The 16,306-nt window shown below is 35.6% G+C and overlaps 1 protein-coding gene across 4 annotated transcripts; it reads left to right on the forward strand.

Annotated features, from left to right (window-relative positions):
* The first annotated feature begins 956 nt into the window (after positions 1-956).
* On the forward strand, positions 957-16,083 carry LOC100257644 (uncharacterized). Of its 4 annotated transcripts, none has more exons than XM_059734063.1 (27): positions 957-1,226; positions 1,642-2,376; positions 3,962-4,073; positions 4,178-4,275; positions 5,039-5,185; positions 5,822-5,890; positions 6,161-6,283; positions 6,363-6,512; positions 6,676-6,807; positions 6,907-6,986; positions 7,161-7,255; positions 7,363-7,430; positions 9,385-9,486; positions 9,581-9,654; positions 10,380-10,487; positions 10,634-10,754; positions 11,395-11,531; positions 11,628-11,787; positions 11,905-12,084; positions 12,216-12,332; positions 12,549-12,704; positions 13,899-14,066; positions 14,191-14,303; positions 14,588-14,711; positions 15,118-15,213; positions 15,297-15,359; positions 15,442-16,083. In XM_059734063.1, the coding sequence occupies exons 1-27, from the start codon at positions 1,059-1,061 to the stop codon at positions 15,499-15,501; spliced, it is 3,756 nt and encodes a 1,251-aa protein (XP_059590046.1). In that variant the 5' UTR covers positions 957-1,058; the 3' UTR covers positions 15,502-16,083. The 4 variants fall into 4 exon arrangements, with proteins under 4 accessions (XP_059590046.1, XP_059590047.1, XP_019082185.1 ...); XM_019226640.2 differs by having other exon boundaries at positions 958-1,226; positions 10,634-10,709; XM_059734064.1 differs by lacking the exon at positions 10,380-10,487.
* Positions 16,084-16,306: the final 223 nt, after the last annotated feature.

Below are 16,306 nucleotides of genomic sequence, written 5' to 3' on the forward strand. Positions count from 1 at the left end.
GAAAAATTATTACTTTTAAAATATACATATCTCGTAGACGTGCTTATAATATCAAGTAGATTTATTTCGAAATATTTTTCTCATATATTGTATGATATATATAATGGATGATGGTAATATAGCTCAAGTAAACTTGATTGCAAATTATTAAAGAAATAAAATTAATGACGATAAATTTATATCACTAATGATATAAAATTTAATATGAATGACACTTTATATTCCATTAGATCCAGAAGAGTATGACTTGATGAACATGATTAATAAAGTAAATAATAATGTATCAACACATTGTAAGTCATGTAAATATATATATTATAAAACCATAAATTTTTATCTAGTGACTTATTTGTTTATAAATGTATAGGTATTATGATTTATTATACAAGTTATTATTTTAATGAAATAAATTTTTTCGTCATTAGAGGGAGGAAGCCAATTACAAGAGAACGGTCCGTATTTTGTATTATATTTTTTCATTTAGTGATTTATTTGTTTATAAATGTATAGGTATTATCACGTGTTATACAAGTTATTATTTCAATGAAATAAATTTTTTCGTCGAGGAAGCCAATTACAAGAGGACGGTCCATATTTTGTATTATATTTTTTTTTTGTTAAACCTTGATACAATTTTTTATATTATAAACTTTTATTATTTTATCTTTTTAATATTTTTCAAAAGATGTATTAAATGGCATATATTAAATTAATAAAAATACATTTAATCATACAGCTACATCAAATTGTAAAAGCAGTGATGACGATCGTACGAGGATCTAAAACACAGGATATGCAAGTTGGAGGAATAGACACCGGTTTGGGCTTTTGTGCCAGATTGATGGCTCATATTTCGGGTCGATCCAGGTCATCACAAAAATTATCCTTCGGAGTCCGATCCGGTATGGGTCCAAACATTTTGAGCGGGCTTCGGGTTCTTTTGGTTTACAACTTTACACTGACCCGCCTCTTTGGTGCCAGAAATTGTGGAGTATGGGAGTGAAGGCGGTGCTTTGTTGAGAAACGAGGCTTATGTGCGGAAGCAGAAATCCGAAGGCATGGAAGAAATGGCGGAGAGGGAACGAGAAATAGAAGTCCGGAGCCTGAGCGGTGAATCAACCACCGTTTCCATATCGGAAAACAAAACCATTGAAGACCTCAAGCTCCTCCTGATTCAAACTTTCCCTCCCGCCTCCAACTCCCCCAATTTTCACCTCTTCTTCAAGGCATCTTTCTTCTTCATCTCTTTATCATTTTATTGCTTTTCATTTTTTAATTTTTAAAATTTCCCGTTTATTTATGCTCCGTTTGGGTGCCGAGAATAACAAATTAAAGTCTCAACTCCTAGAGAACAAATACAATCAGCTCAGGGCTGATACAACAATTTTGCTTAATTCAAATGAAAATTTTCCTCTCTTTTTTTTCCCAGATTTTCTAGTTTTTAAGATTTGTCCCAAGTTTTATCAGCAACCAAACGGACGGTTACTTTTTAGCGATGCTTTCTCTGTGACATAAGAAACTACTAGAAAGAACTACAGTGATAACGGATTCTGAATTGTTATCTCTGTTTTGTTTCCACAGTTATGCTGTTAGGTTCTTTATTGCCCGTATTTTCTCTCATTCTCGTCCTCATTGTATCAGGGTGCTAAATTGAGCTTACAGAGTAAGCTAAACAGTCACCCCATTGGTTCCGGAAAATTTATGGTTCTGGTCCCATTTACCAAGAAGGTTCGACAATGCAATCAATCTGCAACCACCTCGGAAGTTCCCAATCAAAGCCCAGTCTCAAACTTCGCTGATTCAGCATGGTCTGATATGATGCAAGATTTAAGGACTTTAAGCAACATGTCAAATAATGAAAATCAAACGAATTTTGACTCTGGGAGTGTAATTGAAGGAGTGAGAAATGAATTAATGGAAGAAGCCTCTGCAACATATACTTTGGAGAGGAAACGCAAAAAGTTCCATGGTGATAAACAGGAAGGATCTTCAGATGACCTTATATTAAGTTTATTGAAGTCGCCTTGTAAGATTTTCTTAGACAAACAGAATTGTGAAATACTTATTCGAGTTTTGGAGTCGGTGAATTGTTTATTGGATATGCGATCTGGCAGCTGCATGTTGTTGAGAGAAGTTGGTTTAGCCTACGGTGATGCAACGCAAAGTGGAAGCAAGAGTAGTTTATGCCTTTGTCCAGCATGGTTGAAAAAAATAATGAAAACATTTACTTTCTTAAATATATTCTCTGCATTTCTACAACTGCAGCAAGGGCATATCACCTTAATCCATTTGAAGGAAGGATTAGATCATCTTGGGGAATTTGGATTTCAAGTTGATATGGAGGATATAGAGCATCTCTCTGTTCTCTGTCCTAAGGTGATTGATTGTATTTCTGAGAAATTTGTATTCTCCAAATAATGCACTAGAATTGCATATTTAAATCAAAATGAGTTAGTTAATCATACTATCTCTGTTTTTTCACATGAAACTTCTTATTGGGATTATCCATTTTTGTCTATGTTGTTATATTCACTTTCAAAGTAGTAAGCCTAGTTCGATTGTGTGAGGAAATTTCACTTCTCTCTCATGCGGGGCACTTCACCTTAGCCAGCATCCTCTATAGTATCTCTGATGGATTTATAACCAATTCCAAATAATCTAAGAAAATGTGACTGTCCACATATTGGCAAATTCCATTAAAGCCAATTATGCCTGTTTGATCACAGTCCATTTGATTCTTCTGGAAACTACAACTAAAAGAGAATTGAAATTGGTGGTTTTCGATCTGATATCTGTCAAGCTGCACTTCAATTAGAATTGAGTGATGATGCTAGTATATTTCCAGTAGTCGGATTTCTTTGGTACCAATTTCCTTAAATTTTTAGGACCTGTACATGAAGGATATGATGTGGAGCCAATTGACTTAGGAGCATAATATAAACTACCAGGACAATAAAATGCACATGCACTGTATATTTTCATCTCCACTTGCATATAGATGGAAATATTTATTGGTTTTTGTCCTACAAAAACTCCACCCTCAATGTCTGAACATGCTTTAAAGTTGGTCGAGAACCTATAAAATAGGTATGTTCTATTAGAGAATAGGTAAGTTAGGAGTACTATGCAAGAATTGTTTTTTTCTTGGAGTTTTACACGTCTGAGGTTGGCACTTCTCTGATACTTAGGTGTTAGTATAGCAAAACATTTGTTGAGGAATCCTAATGAAGGATGGAATACTGTATACCTCATCAATGGCTCTTCTGGCTGACTGGGATGGCTGTAGATATGCAAGTAATTTGGGATCATTTGTATCATGCTTCAACAAACAAATAGTTCTCATTCATCCATATTGACTAAAATAGAAGCTTTTTGTATGTGGATAACATGTGGTGTCTCTATTAGTAAACAAGCAGGCTTCTATGCTCAAATTATAGAAGGTTTTTTTGGTTTATGTTTGGAGCTTCTGGTTTTCAGTTGGTGGAGATTTGTGTATATGATGATTTCCTATCAGGATATGTGATACTTATCTCTGCTTGGTTTTGTTTAAAGGTTCTCAGATCTTTCCCCAAGTATATCTGAGTGTTGATGCAAGCGATTACTAACTGCACAAATCTTACCATTATCACTTGCAGAAACTTTGGCTCCCTTTAATGAGTAAAATTGTCCACCTTAATATCCTTTAACATACTTTCAGCTGAAGTTTGGATTTTATTCTCAATTTAGTTGCTCTTCTCTCTCTTGTTCTATCCTTCTCTTTGGGTCTAAGAGCAGTGATTAGAAGATTTTTTCCATGTGAAAAGTAATCCAGATCATTTGGCTCTTTGTTTCCTATTTTTTGTTCAAACAGTCTCTATGTGTAAAAAGTATTAACCAAGACAATAGTGCTGTACCTTTGAGTGAACTTCTAAAATTTTGTAATATTCTCTTAGTTCAGGCAGATATGTTGTTTCATTCTCAGGTAGTGCATTTTGCCACTAATGGAATGCCATCCAGAAACTTGGGTGATAACCTTATTGTCATTAATTCTTCAACACAACACAAAGATCAAGTTGAAGATAATTCTAGAACTGGTATTATTGGAGACTCTTTTTCTCATTTTCCAAGATGAGTACAATTTTTTAGGTACATGAATGGGTGATTTCATTTTCATTCACTTTGGGTCTCTGTTCCATAGCTCAAAAGCAGGTGCCTATATCAAAGATTGTCAGTGTGATGAAGAAACTGGAAAGTTGCTTCAAAACACATTTATGGAGGGCTGTTAAAGTGTTGATGGTATGTTCAACTGCTTCCGAGCTCTCTCTCTTCTTTCACTTTCTTAAATGTCTGATAATATACATTTTGCTTTTGGCATTCACCACAACTTGTGGTTTTTCTATGACATTTGATTCACTGGTGAATGTGAACATAAATAGTATTTCATCTATTACAGCAATAAAGGTATACACATAGTTAAACATAAAATTTGTGCACATGATGCCTAACTTAGGTGTGGCAAGGCATTAGGATGTGAATGAGCAGATTCTAGGTTCAATTCCACGTATAAACGAAAATATTTTTTTGAAAATAATGTACCTTTATCCCTTTTTGCCTTTTTTGTTCCTAGTGTTGGCTTATACATTTCTTGTTAGGACAATATTCCCTTGGATAACTTTTTATCTCTTACTTTTGCAGTGATTCTCACTAATTATAAGTTTATAACCGTAAGAGACATTTATTTCAGGGGTTGTGATCTAGAATTGGAACTTTGCCGATCCATATTCTTTTTTTAATCTCCTTATCTCTCATATAAGGAGGTTTCCCTGTTCAAAATTTAGCAGTATTTGTCAAATCATGTATTTGTTTTCTGAATTTTTACTAGTGTTGTGTACTGTATCATATCTTGTATCTAAAATTCATTTTCAAAATCAAAATTATCAATTATCTTTATTTACTAGTAAAACACATTTCTATGCTGTAGCATCTATGCATTCCTCTTAAAATCAGAGCATGCTAATCATGTTAGAACCATGGGATAATTAAAAATCCTTTCATGCAGCGTAAAAATGGAAATGAGATGGCCATGCTCTTTTCCTTAGAAGATCTACTGATATCTGTGAAGGAAGGTGGTGCTGGTAAGGCAAAACAAGCAAGGAGAAGCTGGTCAGCAGTTTCAAGTACTAATTCAGCTCAATCAAAATGTCATGTATGAGTCTGTCCTCATATTTAATCTTGTACTTTGGTGTTTCTTATCAAGTTGCAAATACTAACTTTGTCTCAAAGGAACAAAGGAGAAGGCATTGATATTGTCTGACTGAGTTTTGAGGGTTAAGAGGTTTAAATGGTGATTTGCTTCACTTGATTGGTGATTAATAGGTCATATTCTAATATTGACGCTATAATTTTCATGCATTCAATAAATTTTGTGCAACTGTCATTCTGTTTTTATGTCTTCAGGGATAAGATATTTAAGGTATTGAAGTTACTAGGGAACTTAGGTTTTTATATACTGAGAAAAGGGGTATAATTAGAATAAGAAGGTTGTATGGCTTTTCACAATAACAGAATGGGCTTATGTTCTCTTTTACTTCCATGCAAAAATTTTCTTATTTGGAGTACTATCTTGCAGGAGTTTTGCCTAGGTTCATAGTTTTTGTTTTTGTTTTGGGTCAGTTGTAGCTGATTCTCCAATAATCCAGTATTATAAATATCAATCTGTATTAGTAGCTCCAGTGGCTTTAGTTGTTCTGTCTTCAACTTTTTACTGCATTATTCAAAATTTGAAGTTTAAGATGCTCCACATAAGAGATCTATGCTATTTTAACAACTTGTTGACTCGCAGGATACAAATCCACTGCTCCCAATGGAAATGGTTGAACATCTCAGAAAGGGCATGGGATGTCAAGGACAGGTTCCTTTATGCTTCTTCTGTATTCAATAGTTGGTGGTGGGGGATGGGGGCTTGGTTAGTAAAAGGAATTTTGAAAAGGGAAAACTCACCAATCCTCTATGGTCCTGGCTGCCTGATGGGTGAATGCGTGAAAACATTTTTTCCTCCAAGTAACTCACCTGTCTAGCTCTCAGGACCAAAGTGGCTGTGGTAGTATTTTGGTTGGTTTAGAACAACTCTTATGTATGAGACTGTGCTGAGAGCTATACTATAGAAGTTTTTCTGGCGCAGATGGTGCATGTTGAAGAAATTTGTGCTAGAATGGCTATTCGTGTGGAAATCCCAGATGAACTGTCAGAAAACACAAAATCTGCACTTGAACATATTGGAGTTACTAGGTTGTACAGCCACCAGGTACAAATGTTGCCCTGTAATACTATCCTTTTGAAGCCACTATTTCCTGAAGAAGTTTCAATTCTTGTGATATATGCAGGCAGAGTCGATACAAGCTTCCCTTGGAGGGAAGAATGTTGTTGTGGCAACAATGACATCCAGTGGGAAATCTCTTTGTTACAATGTTCCAGTTCTGGAAGTGTTATCCCAGAATTTGTTATCGTGTGCGCTATACTTGTTTCCAACAAAGGTCTATTGAGACTGATAGTTTTAATCTTGTTATTTGTTTTATTTTATTTTTATGGCATGTAGATCTGGTCTTTACTAACTTTCCTTTAATTCCTAGTTCTCTACTTGTACATGCTATGCGTTTCAACTGTCTTTAGATAAGTCCAAATTGTTTATACATGCAGGCATTGGCTCAAGATCAACTAAGAGCTTTGTTGGCTATGACAAAAGGGTCTGATGTTAGTTTAAAGATGGGTGTATATGATGGTGATACTTCTGAGGAGGACAGGATGTGGTTACGTGATAATGCTAGATTGGTATTTTTCTGAGTTTTGATTGTCCTAGACAGGACACTTTTTCTTCAGTTGGCCACCTCTCCAAATATAATGCTGAAATTCTTGTCAGCTCTTGTGCAGTTGATCACAAATCCGGATATGTTACACATGTCAATCTTGCCTTTCCATGGACAATTTCGGCGAATTCTATCAAATCTTAGGTGATGATTGTTGGACATTGATTTCTGATTCTGCTTACCAAGTGACTGACTAAACTTATATATATATATATATATATCCCCTGAAATGGATCATCTCATCGTTGTGCTTTCTTACAATATAGTTACATTTATATTTTCCTTCACCGGGGTTCTCTATGCGTTCTTATCTATCAGGTTTGTAATCATTGATGAAGCCCATGCTTACAAGGGAGCATTTGGATGTCACACTGCCTTTATACTGAGAAGACTTCGCCGGTTGTGTCATCATGGTACTTTTTCTTAGTTGGTTTACAAAAATTAAGAGGTTTTCCTTACATGTAAATCTTAATTTCCTCTTAGACCGGGTGAGAAAGTCACAATCTGCTTCTATGTGCAGTGTATGGCAGTGATCCATCTTTTATATTTTGTACTGCAACTTCTGCAAATCCTCGTGATCATGCTATGGTAAGGTTCCAAGAAATTAGCTGCATTTCTTTGTTGCTTTTTTTATGCAATGGTGGTACTTTTTGCATTTTGTATGTAAATTTTCATGATGTTGCCTTCTCTTTTCCTTTTATTTTCTTTAGACGGTGGTGATTAGGAACTAGTGATAGGATTCAATTTTGATCACTGTTTCTGTAATTCCTGATAATCATCAACCAAAAATTTATGTGATTTGGTTACTGTAATGGCATATAAAGTAACTGTAGTATAGCTACAAATCATTTTTAGACTGGCTCATATCAGTGTGCCTTTTGGTGTGAAACAATCTAAGGGCAAAGAGGGGGCAGGGGGGGATTTAGGAGTGGATGTTGATGATGTTTTTATAATTGGACCGGTCATTGAACCAGAAAAGTTATTTGGGTCACGGGTCAGCTTGAACCATGATGTCAACATGACATCATAAATTTATCTTATATGTATATATTTATATATTGTTAGAAAAAGGTTTGGCAAGCGGCCACCTTGTGTATATTTTGGACAGTTTGGAAGGAAATGAATTTGTTAGCATTTGGTAATGAGGAGCTTTCACTTTAAAGGTTGAAAAATTCTTTTGTATGTAACCTTTGATCTTGGGTTAGGGTGTCTATAGATTTGAACCCTTTTTCGCTTGTAAGCTTCATTGATTGGTTAGGCTCTAAGTAAGGGCTAGTGATGTTTTTTATTTCTATCCCTCCCCCTCTATTTTGAACCTTTTGGTTTCTTTTGTATACTTCTTGTATACTCTAAGGGCACTGTTTTTTGTGTCCCCTATTTTCTTTATATACAACTTTTCCTTATATATATATATATATATATATATATATATATATATTTATATATTAAAAACTTAAAAAATATTTCATCTTTTTGTTTTTAACATTAGCAAATTAAATAATGATAAAGATAAAATTTAAATGTATCCATATTTATAATTTTATTAATAAGTAAAATATAATATTTATTCAAAAGTGAAATAAAATGTTATTATTTACTCCACATTAGATATTCTAGGAATTCTATCATCTCAAAAATTAGTGTATTTTTTTATCAATAATTTTTATTATGTTTATCATATTGTTTTAAATGATGGTGGATAAATCTATATTAAAGTTTCACTTTTTTTTTTTATATATAATTGCCAAGTTGATAGATAATACTTGGTTGTCGGGATGCTATTGATGGAGTGATCAATTATATTAATTAAAAACACAAATATAACAACAACTGAGCATGGCCTAGCGAACAGCCTTTTCCTTTTTACTTAAGGACCTGGTTCAAACCAGCTCAATGGGAAAAATAAAACAAGGCAAAGGACAGTCACTCAGCTTGCATGGGAAAGGGAGAAAAAAAAGGGCAAAGGACCTGCCAGGTTTTGGTGAAACCATCCGGTCTAACTGGTTGGGTCTTCAAAATGGTCTAAAAATGCTACGTAAACCGGAAAGAGGACCGGTTAGTGGTTGCACCAGTTCGGCCAGTCTGATCGGGTTCAGTTTTAAAAACATTGGATGTTGGTTTACCTTTCCCCATAAGATACTTCAGATTCAATATCTTTGCTTACTTGCACGTGAGCAGGCAGTCCATCTCACAGATTACCCTGATTAGTGGCAGATCTGTTAATTTGCTTTACATGCCTCTTTTTCTTCTCGGAACTTCTCACAGGCATGGTGTGGCCTGCCTAATCAAAAGGACAGTTATGAGTTGGGGACATCCCTCCAACTCTAAAGCACCCCAAATAAAGGTTGAAATGTACACATAGAAGGTTGATTTATATGAAATGAAATGTTGCATTTTTGTGTATATTCTTCTTGATGTCGTTTAAATTTGAGTTTTTTGATGATTTCTTAGGCATCATGATAAAGTATATTGGATTCTTTGATAATTTACCATGTTTGTAAATGCTGTAATTGTCAAATTGAAAACTTTTCTGGTGCCTCAGGAACTTGCTAATCTACCAACATTGGAGCTGATTCACAATGATGGAAGTCCTTCTGGGCCTAAGTTTTTTGCCCTCTGGAATCCTGCTTTATGCTCAAAAACTGTTGGTGCTTGTTGATATTCTGGTGCCTTGTTACGAACAATTATATTAGGAGGAAATATTCCTTTACCTACTTGCTAATGCTGCAAACTTACAGGTGTCAAAGAGATCTACAAGTAGCACGAATATTAGTAAATCTGCAGATGAAAATGTTATTGTCAAACGCTCAAGGTAACAAACTCCCATTGTTTACTGTGACTTAGACTTATGGATCTTTTCTGTACATCTCATTATGATGTTTGGATGTTTATAAACTACTATGATATGTGAAGCTTGTGATGGGTTACCGTTTCTAGTCATAGTCTTTTGTATGTGGTACAAGGAACATTATTCTTGGGGTTAAAGACTGGTTTGAGCTCATTAGGACAGCAACACAATTTTGGTTACTATTAGAATGGGCATTTCAGATGCATTCTGGGAGAATATGAGGCTGTGACTTGGTTGTAGAGACACAAATAGAAGGTGGAGCTAGTGGGGGAAAATTGGTGGTTTTTCTTTAGGACTTCCAAAAAAGATGCAATCTATCTGGATAGCTATACTTTGTTAACTCATTTTTAGGGAGAAAATGGATAATCAGAGGAAGTATGTGGTATGGTTCAGCAACTGTCCTGATCCATCCCTCTCTTTCCTCCTTTTTCCCTTTCTCATATAAGTCGCATTGGGCCATAAAATCCTGGAAAAGTATGTTAGACTACATAGTGAACCTGTAAAGCATCTCATTATGTTAAATAATTCAAGCAACCATGCAGACTCATTTGTAATTCATTTATACTTATGATTTATGTTGCATTAAGCCATACGATTCATGTCTAATGTGTGGACATCAAGGAATAATCTTTTAGTATTTCTTAATTGAATCAGTGCTTTAATATCTGTTTTTAATTTCTCTGTTGCAGTCCAATTTGGGAAATTTCATGTCTTTTCGCAGAAATGATTCAGCATGGGCTTCGTTGCATTGCTTTTTGTAAATCGCGTAAACTTTGTGAACTTGTTTTGTCCTACACGTATGTGCTTTCATGTTTGTAGAGTTTTTGGGCTCTAATTTTTGGTTATTTTATCTGCTATCTTCTTGTGAATTTTAAATTTGATTCACATTCACTCTTTGGATAAAGAAAGAAGTGATGCACTCAAGCCTTCATGATTGTGACAGGCGTGAGATACTTCAGGAGACAGCGCCCCATCTGGTCGACTCCATATGTGCTTATCGTGCTGGTTATGTTGCTCAGGTTTGTTGTTTTTGTTTGCTAACAGAGATCTCCTCCAAATCACTGGTATGGCTAAGCAACATTGTAGTGCATAATTTAATTTGTATCTGTCCATTACTGTAAGAAAATCCCTTGGTTGTAGAAAGACTTGGTATTTTTCCCTGGGTAAAAAAAGTACATTTCTTCAGATTTTGTGCTTCATGTTGACATTTGAATATCTGGAGCATGATATTCCAGGGCATCTGAATGTTTTTACACTAGATGAACCATGGCCCTGAAGTGGGCTTGATATTTGATCCAGTTTATCCATAATACCATGCACGTAAATAGTTGGAGATAACAATGGCTAATTAAGCTTTCATATTTTCATTTTTGAACTTATAAAATATGAAATACGTTTTTCTAGGTAAATTTTAGAAACTTATTCGTGGAATTCCTGAATCGATTTGCTGGCAAAGCCTTTCTTTCAATCCTAACACTCGACTTCCATCTTCAAGAAAATGAAAATAAAAAGTTAGATACTTAGATGTAAACTTTCCCAGATGTTGGTACTCTGATAAAGGGATTGCAGATGGCCTTTTCAGGGTTTAACTGTTGTCTTGCACCGTTATATTTCATTTTTGTTAAAAAAATTTGTTTACAATTTGCATAACTATTACCAACTCATGGTTTATTGTGTTTTGATTGTGGCTGCCCGGTAGAGCAGGATAGGAGGAGAATAGAGAGTGATTTTTTCAGTGGGAAGCTTTGTGGTATTGCTGCTACGAATGCCCTTGAGCTGGGTATCGATGTTGGACACATTGATGTAACTCTTCATCTAGGCTTCCCTGGTAGCATTGCTAGGTAGAAGATTCAGCCATTTTTCATTTCTTTCATTAATTTAATTGTTTGCTTGAATTGTTTCTGTTGGGGCCTTTTGTTTTCTTTTGCAATGTGTAGCCTGTGGCAGCAAGCTGGGAGATCTGGGAGAAGGGAAAGACCGTCACTTGCTATATATGTTGCATTTGAAGGGCCTCTGGATCAGTACTTTATGAAATTCCCCCAGAAACTCTTCAGGAGGCCAATTGAGTGTTGTCACGTTGATGCTCAAAACCAACAGGTTTCTTTAATTTTAATCAAATGACACTCATTTTATATGATCAATCTCTCAAATTTTCTGTAGTTGGCAGTCTTGGTGAAATGTACCCTCAAGTTTCCTATGCATTCTTGTTTGTAGGTGCTTGAACAGCATTTGGTTTGCGCTGCTCTTGAACACCCATTGAGTTTGCTTTATGATGAGAAATATTTTGGTTCTGGTTTAAACAGTGCCATAACTTCACTTACAAATAGGGGATACCTGAGTTTTGATCCATCACGTGGTTCTTCTTCTAGAATATGGAACTACATTGGGCATGCGGTAAATTATCTTTATCCATGGTTTAAGCCTGATCTTCTGGTTTTTCAATTTAATAAAATGTGTGGTCTCACGTTACATTCTGTCATAGTTCCAAGGTACTGATGCTCCATATTGCCCTTTTTTTCTGGTAGAAAATTCCTTCTCATGCAGTTAGTATTCGAGCGATAGAGACTGAAAAATACAAAGTCATAGACAAGGGCAGAGATGAACTACTTGAAGAGATTGAGGAAAGCAAGGCTTTCTTTCAGGTACTTAATTTGTCATTTATCATGTGAAATCATACTAGTAAATTGGCTTTGTTGTATAGACAGTAAAGCATTTGCTTCTTCTTCCATTGATTTTTGAAGTAATTTTTGTACACAGGTTTGGCTTTTTCCAACCCGCTCCCTCTTTTTCCTTTTTCCCGATTTCCCTGTCATGTGTCTAGTTCAAAGTTTTCTATACATATTTGTTTCATGCTTCAGGTATATGATGGTGCTGTTTATATGCACCAAGGCAAGACCTATCTGGTAAAGGAGTTAGATATATCAAGAAAACTTGCTTTATGCCAACAAGCTGACTTGAAATATTACACCAAGACTCGTGATTATACTGATATTCATGTCATTGGCGGTGAGATTGTAAGTGGAGCTCTTCTTATGCTACTTTTTATCATTGTCTACAGTTTTGTGTAACATTTATGTGATGCTTGGAATGTGTGATACGGATACCATCATATCTGGTACTTTTAAATTTGGTTCTTGTAGAGTTATTAAATTATCACTACAGTTGGACCCTTGTGCTGGAGTGTGCTAGAATTTGTAGGACTGTGAGCTGTGATCTGAAAAGTATTTATGGTGTTTGTATATTTTAATCTTTTCCTTCCAGTATGGTGAGAATCTTATCACCTTGATAACATGGGGTTACATTGAAATATACACTGTTTTAGGAGATAATAGTAGACCATACTTGAAAGATGTTGCTAACATCCCAATACTTCAAATGTTGCAACTAGTATTTTTTGAATGTGTAAGTTTGAGATACATTACAACACTGTCTTGTGATGGGGTGTTGGTTTTGTGACCACACTGTCTTTGATTAAATGAAATACACTACAACATGAGATATTGATGTAAGTTATAAAAAATATTAAAATAAAAAGCAAAAAAGTCATAAAATCTATTTTAGGTGCATGGTCCAAAGTATTAGTAGTCTAGTTAAAGGCACGAATTGTCCAGTATGATTCAAATAAAAAAAATAAAAATGATTGACAGTAAGATTCAGATAGCCCTGAATTGGATCATGCTTAACCCCCAATACTAAACTAACCTAGTCCCATAGGAAACAGCTGGATTATCCTGTTTGAGAAACAAGATGACCAAACATTGGGGACTGGCAGAAAGTTAAAGCAGTCACCTTTTAAGTCTGCAAAATTGCTTCCAAAGTTGCTTCTCCTGAAAAATCCATATGAAGGATGAAATTCATTATGCGGACAACTGTCTCTACTCTACCGAGCTCTGCAAACTTGACTAATTTGGTTTCCTAGGAGTAGGGTAAAACCCACAGAAGCAGACAGACTGGCCCAACTGCCTAGAGAAGACCGACTCCGTGGTCATGCAATGACACCAGCTGTTTCTGAGGGGATTAAGAATAATAGTTCCATTATCTGCTGATTTGTTACTAATCAACACCATTAAAAAGTTTTTTCTTTCCATTTCCATTTGCTCGAGGGCATTTGTAATTACTGCTCCACCATCATTGCTGCTGCTTCAACATTTACTCCTATTTAATACTGATAAGAAATTCTCATCGGATACTTCTCTCTCTATTCTTAGGCCTACCAAGCAAGGATTTCCAGGATCCAGTTTGCTAGAACAACTGCCCAAGTACATGATTGCAGAGTAACGACTACTTGGTTTGGCTTCCGTCGTATATGGAAAGGAAGCAATAAAGTCTTTGATACAGTTGAACTTTCACTACCTACATATTCATATCAGTCACAGGTGCATGCTGGTGCACATAGACAATACTAATGAGCATATTACTTTTGACAACTGTTATTAATGTTGCCATTCTTAATATGGTCATATGACTTTTTTTTTTCTCATTTCAATACCATGAAAACAGGCAGTCTGGGTTCGAGTTCCACAATCAGTAAAAACAGCTGTGGAGATTCACAGGTTCTCATTTCGTGCAGGCTTGCATGCTGCTTCTCATGCTGTTCTAAACGTGGTCCCTCTGTAAGTTCTTAATGTTCACGATCCATTTAGAACTGACGCTAAAACCTGCTCAATATTGGTTCGAATGGATGCTGAGTTGTAATTTTAATTTGTAAGTTGGTGTATGTATTCCTTTACATTTGGGGCTGATCTGGAAACATTATGATTAAACATTGAGTTTTTCCTTTTAAACTTTCAAGTATGCCACTCTTTCTATCCCTTGACACAATTAGCTGTAGTCAAACTTGTAAACTGATCCTTCTGTCAGTCCAATTACTATATTATGATTGTTTTTTGGCTTGCAGGTATGTGATCTGCAACTCATCTGACTTGGCTCCAGAATGTTCAAACCCTCATGATACCCGCTATATTCCAGAAAGAATTCTATTGTATGATCCGCATCCTGGAGGGACTGGTTTTTCAGCACAGGCAAGTGACATGAAATTCAGTTTAATCTGTAATGTCCTTTTACTTGGAAAGTTTGCTTATTGTCCCAGTTTTGAAGACACATCACTTTCAGTTCCTTAGAACCTCCCCTGCATTCTTTGATAAAATGATATATGTCCTTTGATTTAAGGAGGCAGCTCTAAAGTTAGAATGACTTTGAATCTGCTTATTGACTCCCATTTTCTGTAGAACCCCTTGGCCCATAATTCTACATATAGTCACAAATGCCAAGTTCAATCTGATGGTTTTTTTCTCGACTGCTGTATTGCTAAGTTCAGACCCTAGAAAACAGGGTGGGATGCTGTTTTCTGGTTTTCCAGGTTGCTACGAACCTAGAAAGCTTAACATTCTCAATTGCCACTAATATAGCGATTTTCATGTGTGATAGGTTCGATCACATTTCACTGAACTGTTAACTGCTGCTTTGGAACTCCTTATGTCATGCTGCTGCACGGGAGACACCGGTTGCCCTAACTGCATTCAAGTTTGTCTCAAGCACTGATTTTTTTATTTTTTTAACTTCACCCTCACCAATAGAGTAGTATTGATGATTTTTGCATGTGGCAGAATCTAGCTTGTGGGGAGTACAATGAGCTTTTACACAAGGATGCAGCCATTATGATTATAAAGGTTCTGACTTCACACTCCTGGACTGGTATCCACACAATTACCATTTAAACCAGCAGTTACTAACTTCTTTTTGTTTGGCCAGGGTGTTCTGGAAGCAGAGGAGTCATACTTTGGAGGACACACTGATTCTTCAAAACCCTAGACATTAGAGGAATGTTGCTGAAGAGGTTGATTCAGTGAGTATTTTTCTTCTTCTATGATAAGAAAAGAAGCGAATAAATTAAACACCAGAAGAAGATACAGAATCTTGATGAAGAGAGGTTCGGATAGAAGCATCCTTGACCGATTTTGCCATCTTATATAGCTCATCATACATGGTCTTCTCTCCAAGAGAAGGGTGCCTAGCCTGGATCTGAAAATCAAAATTCTTTAACAGTGGCCTGACCCTAATGCCTCACGGATGGTATGCAGAAAATTCTGGCGAGACCCAAATCAAGATCAATCCGAAGACCCCTTGCAGTCTAGTAGTGGCTGAAGCCATGAAGATGAATTTATTTTACTGTCTCCCAATGGCAAATGCCGTTGTAATCGCTATGCTTAAGGCAAGTGGCCAAAAGAGGAGTGGAGTTTCACTTTTCTATCAATAGAGAGCATTGTTCTAACCTCTAATTGACACGATGTTTAATTTTGTGAGCGTTATCCAGTTGAAGGTTAAACATCTATAAATGGAGAGACTGGTGACATGAAATGCCGGAGTTTGGCACAAAAATGCTCCATTAATTTATATTTGCATTAAATTTAAAGTACATTTAGGATTTTGAGAAGTGTTTTTAATATTTCTAATACTTTGAAAAATAAAAATTTTCAAATGTTAAAAAGATAAAAACACTTATCAGACTCACCGTCAAAACGTAGATTCTTATTCAAAATAATCACTAAATCACTAAATTAGCATTCTTCATCATATCAGCATCCACGTGTTTTTTTTTTTTTTGTCAAAATCAGTT

Source organism: Vitis vinifera, chromosome 17, assembly GCF_030704535.1.
Source record: "Vitis vinifera cultivar Pinot Noir 40024 chromosome 17, ASM3070453v1".
Classification (NCBI taxonomy): domain Eukaryota; kingdom Viridiplantae; phylum Streptophyta; class Magnoliopsida; order Vitales; family Vitaceae; genus Vitis; species Vitis vinifera.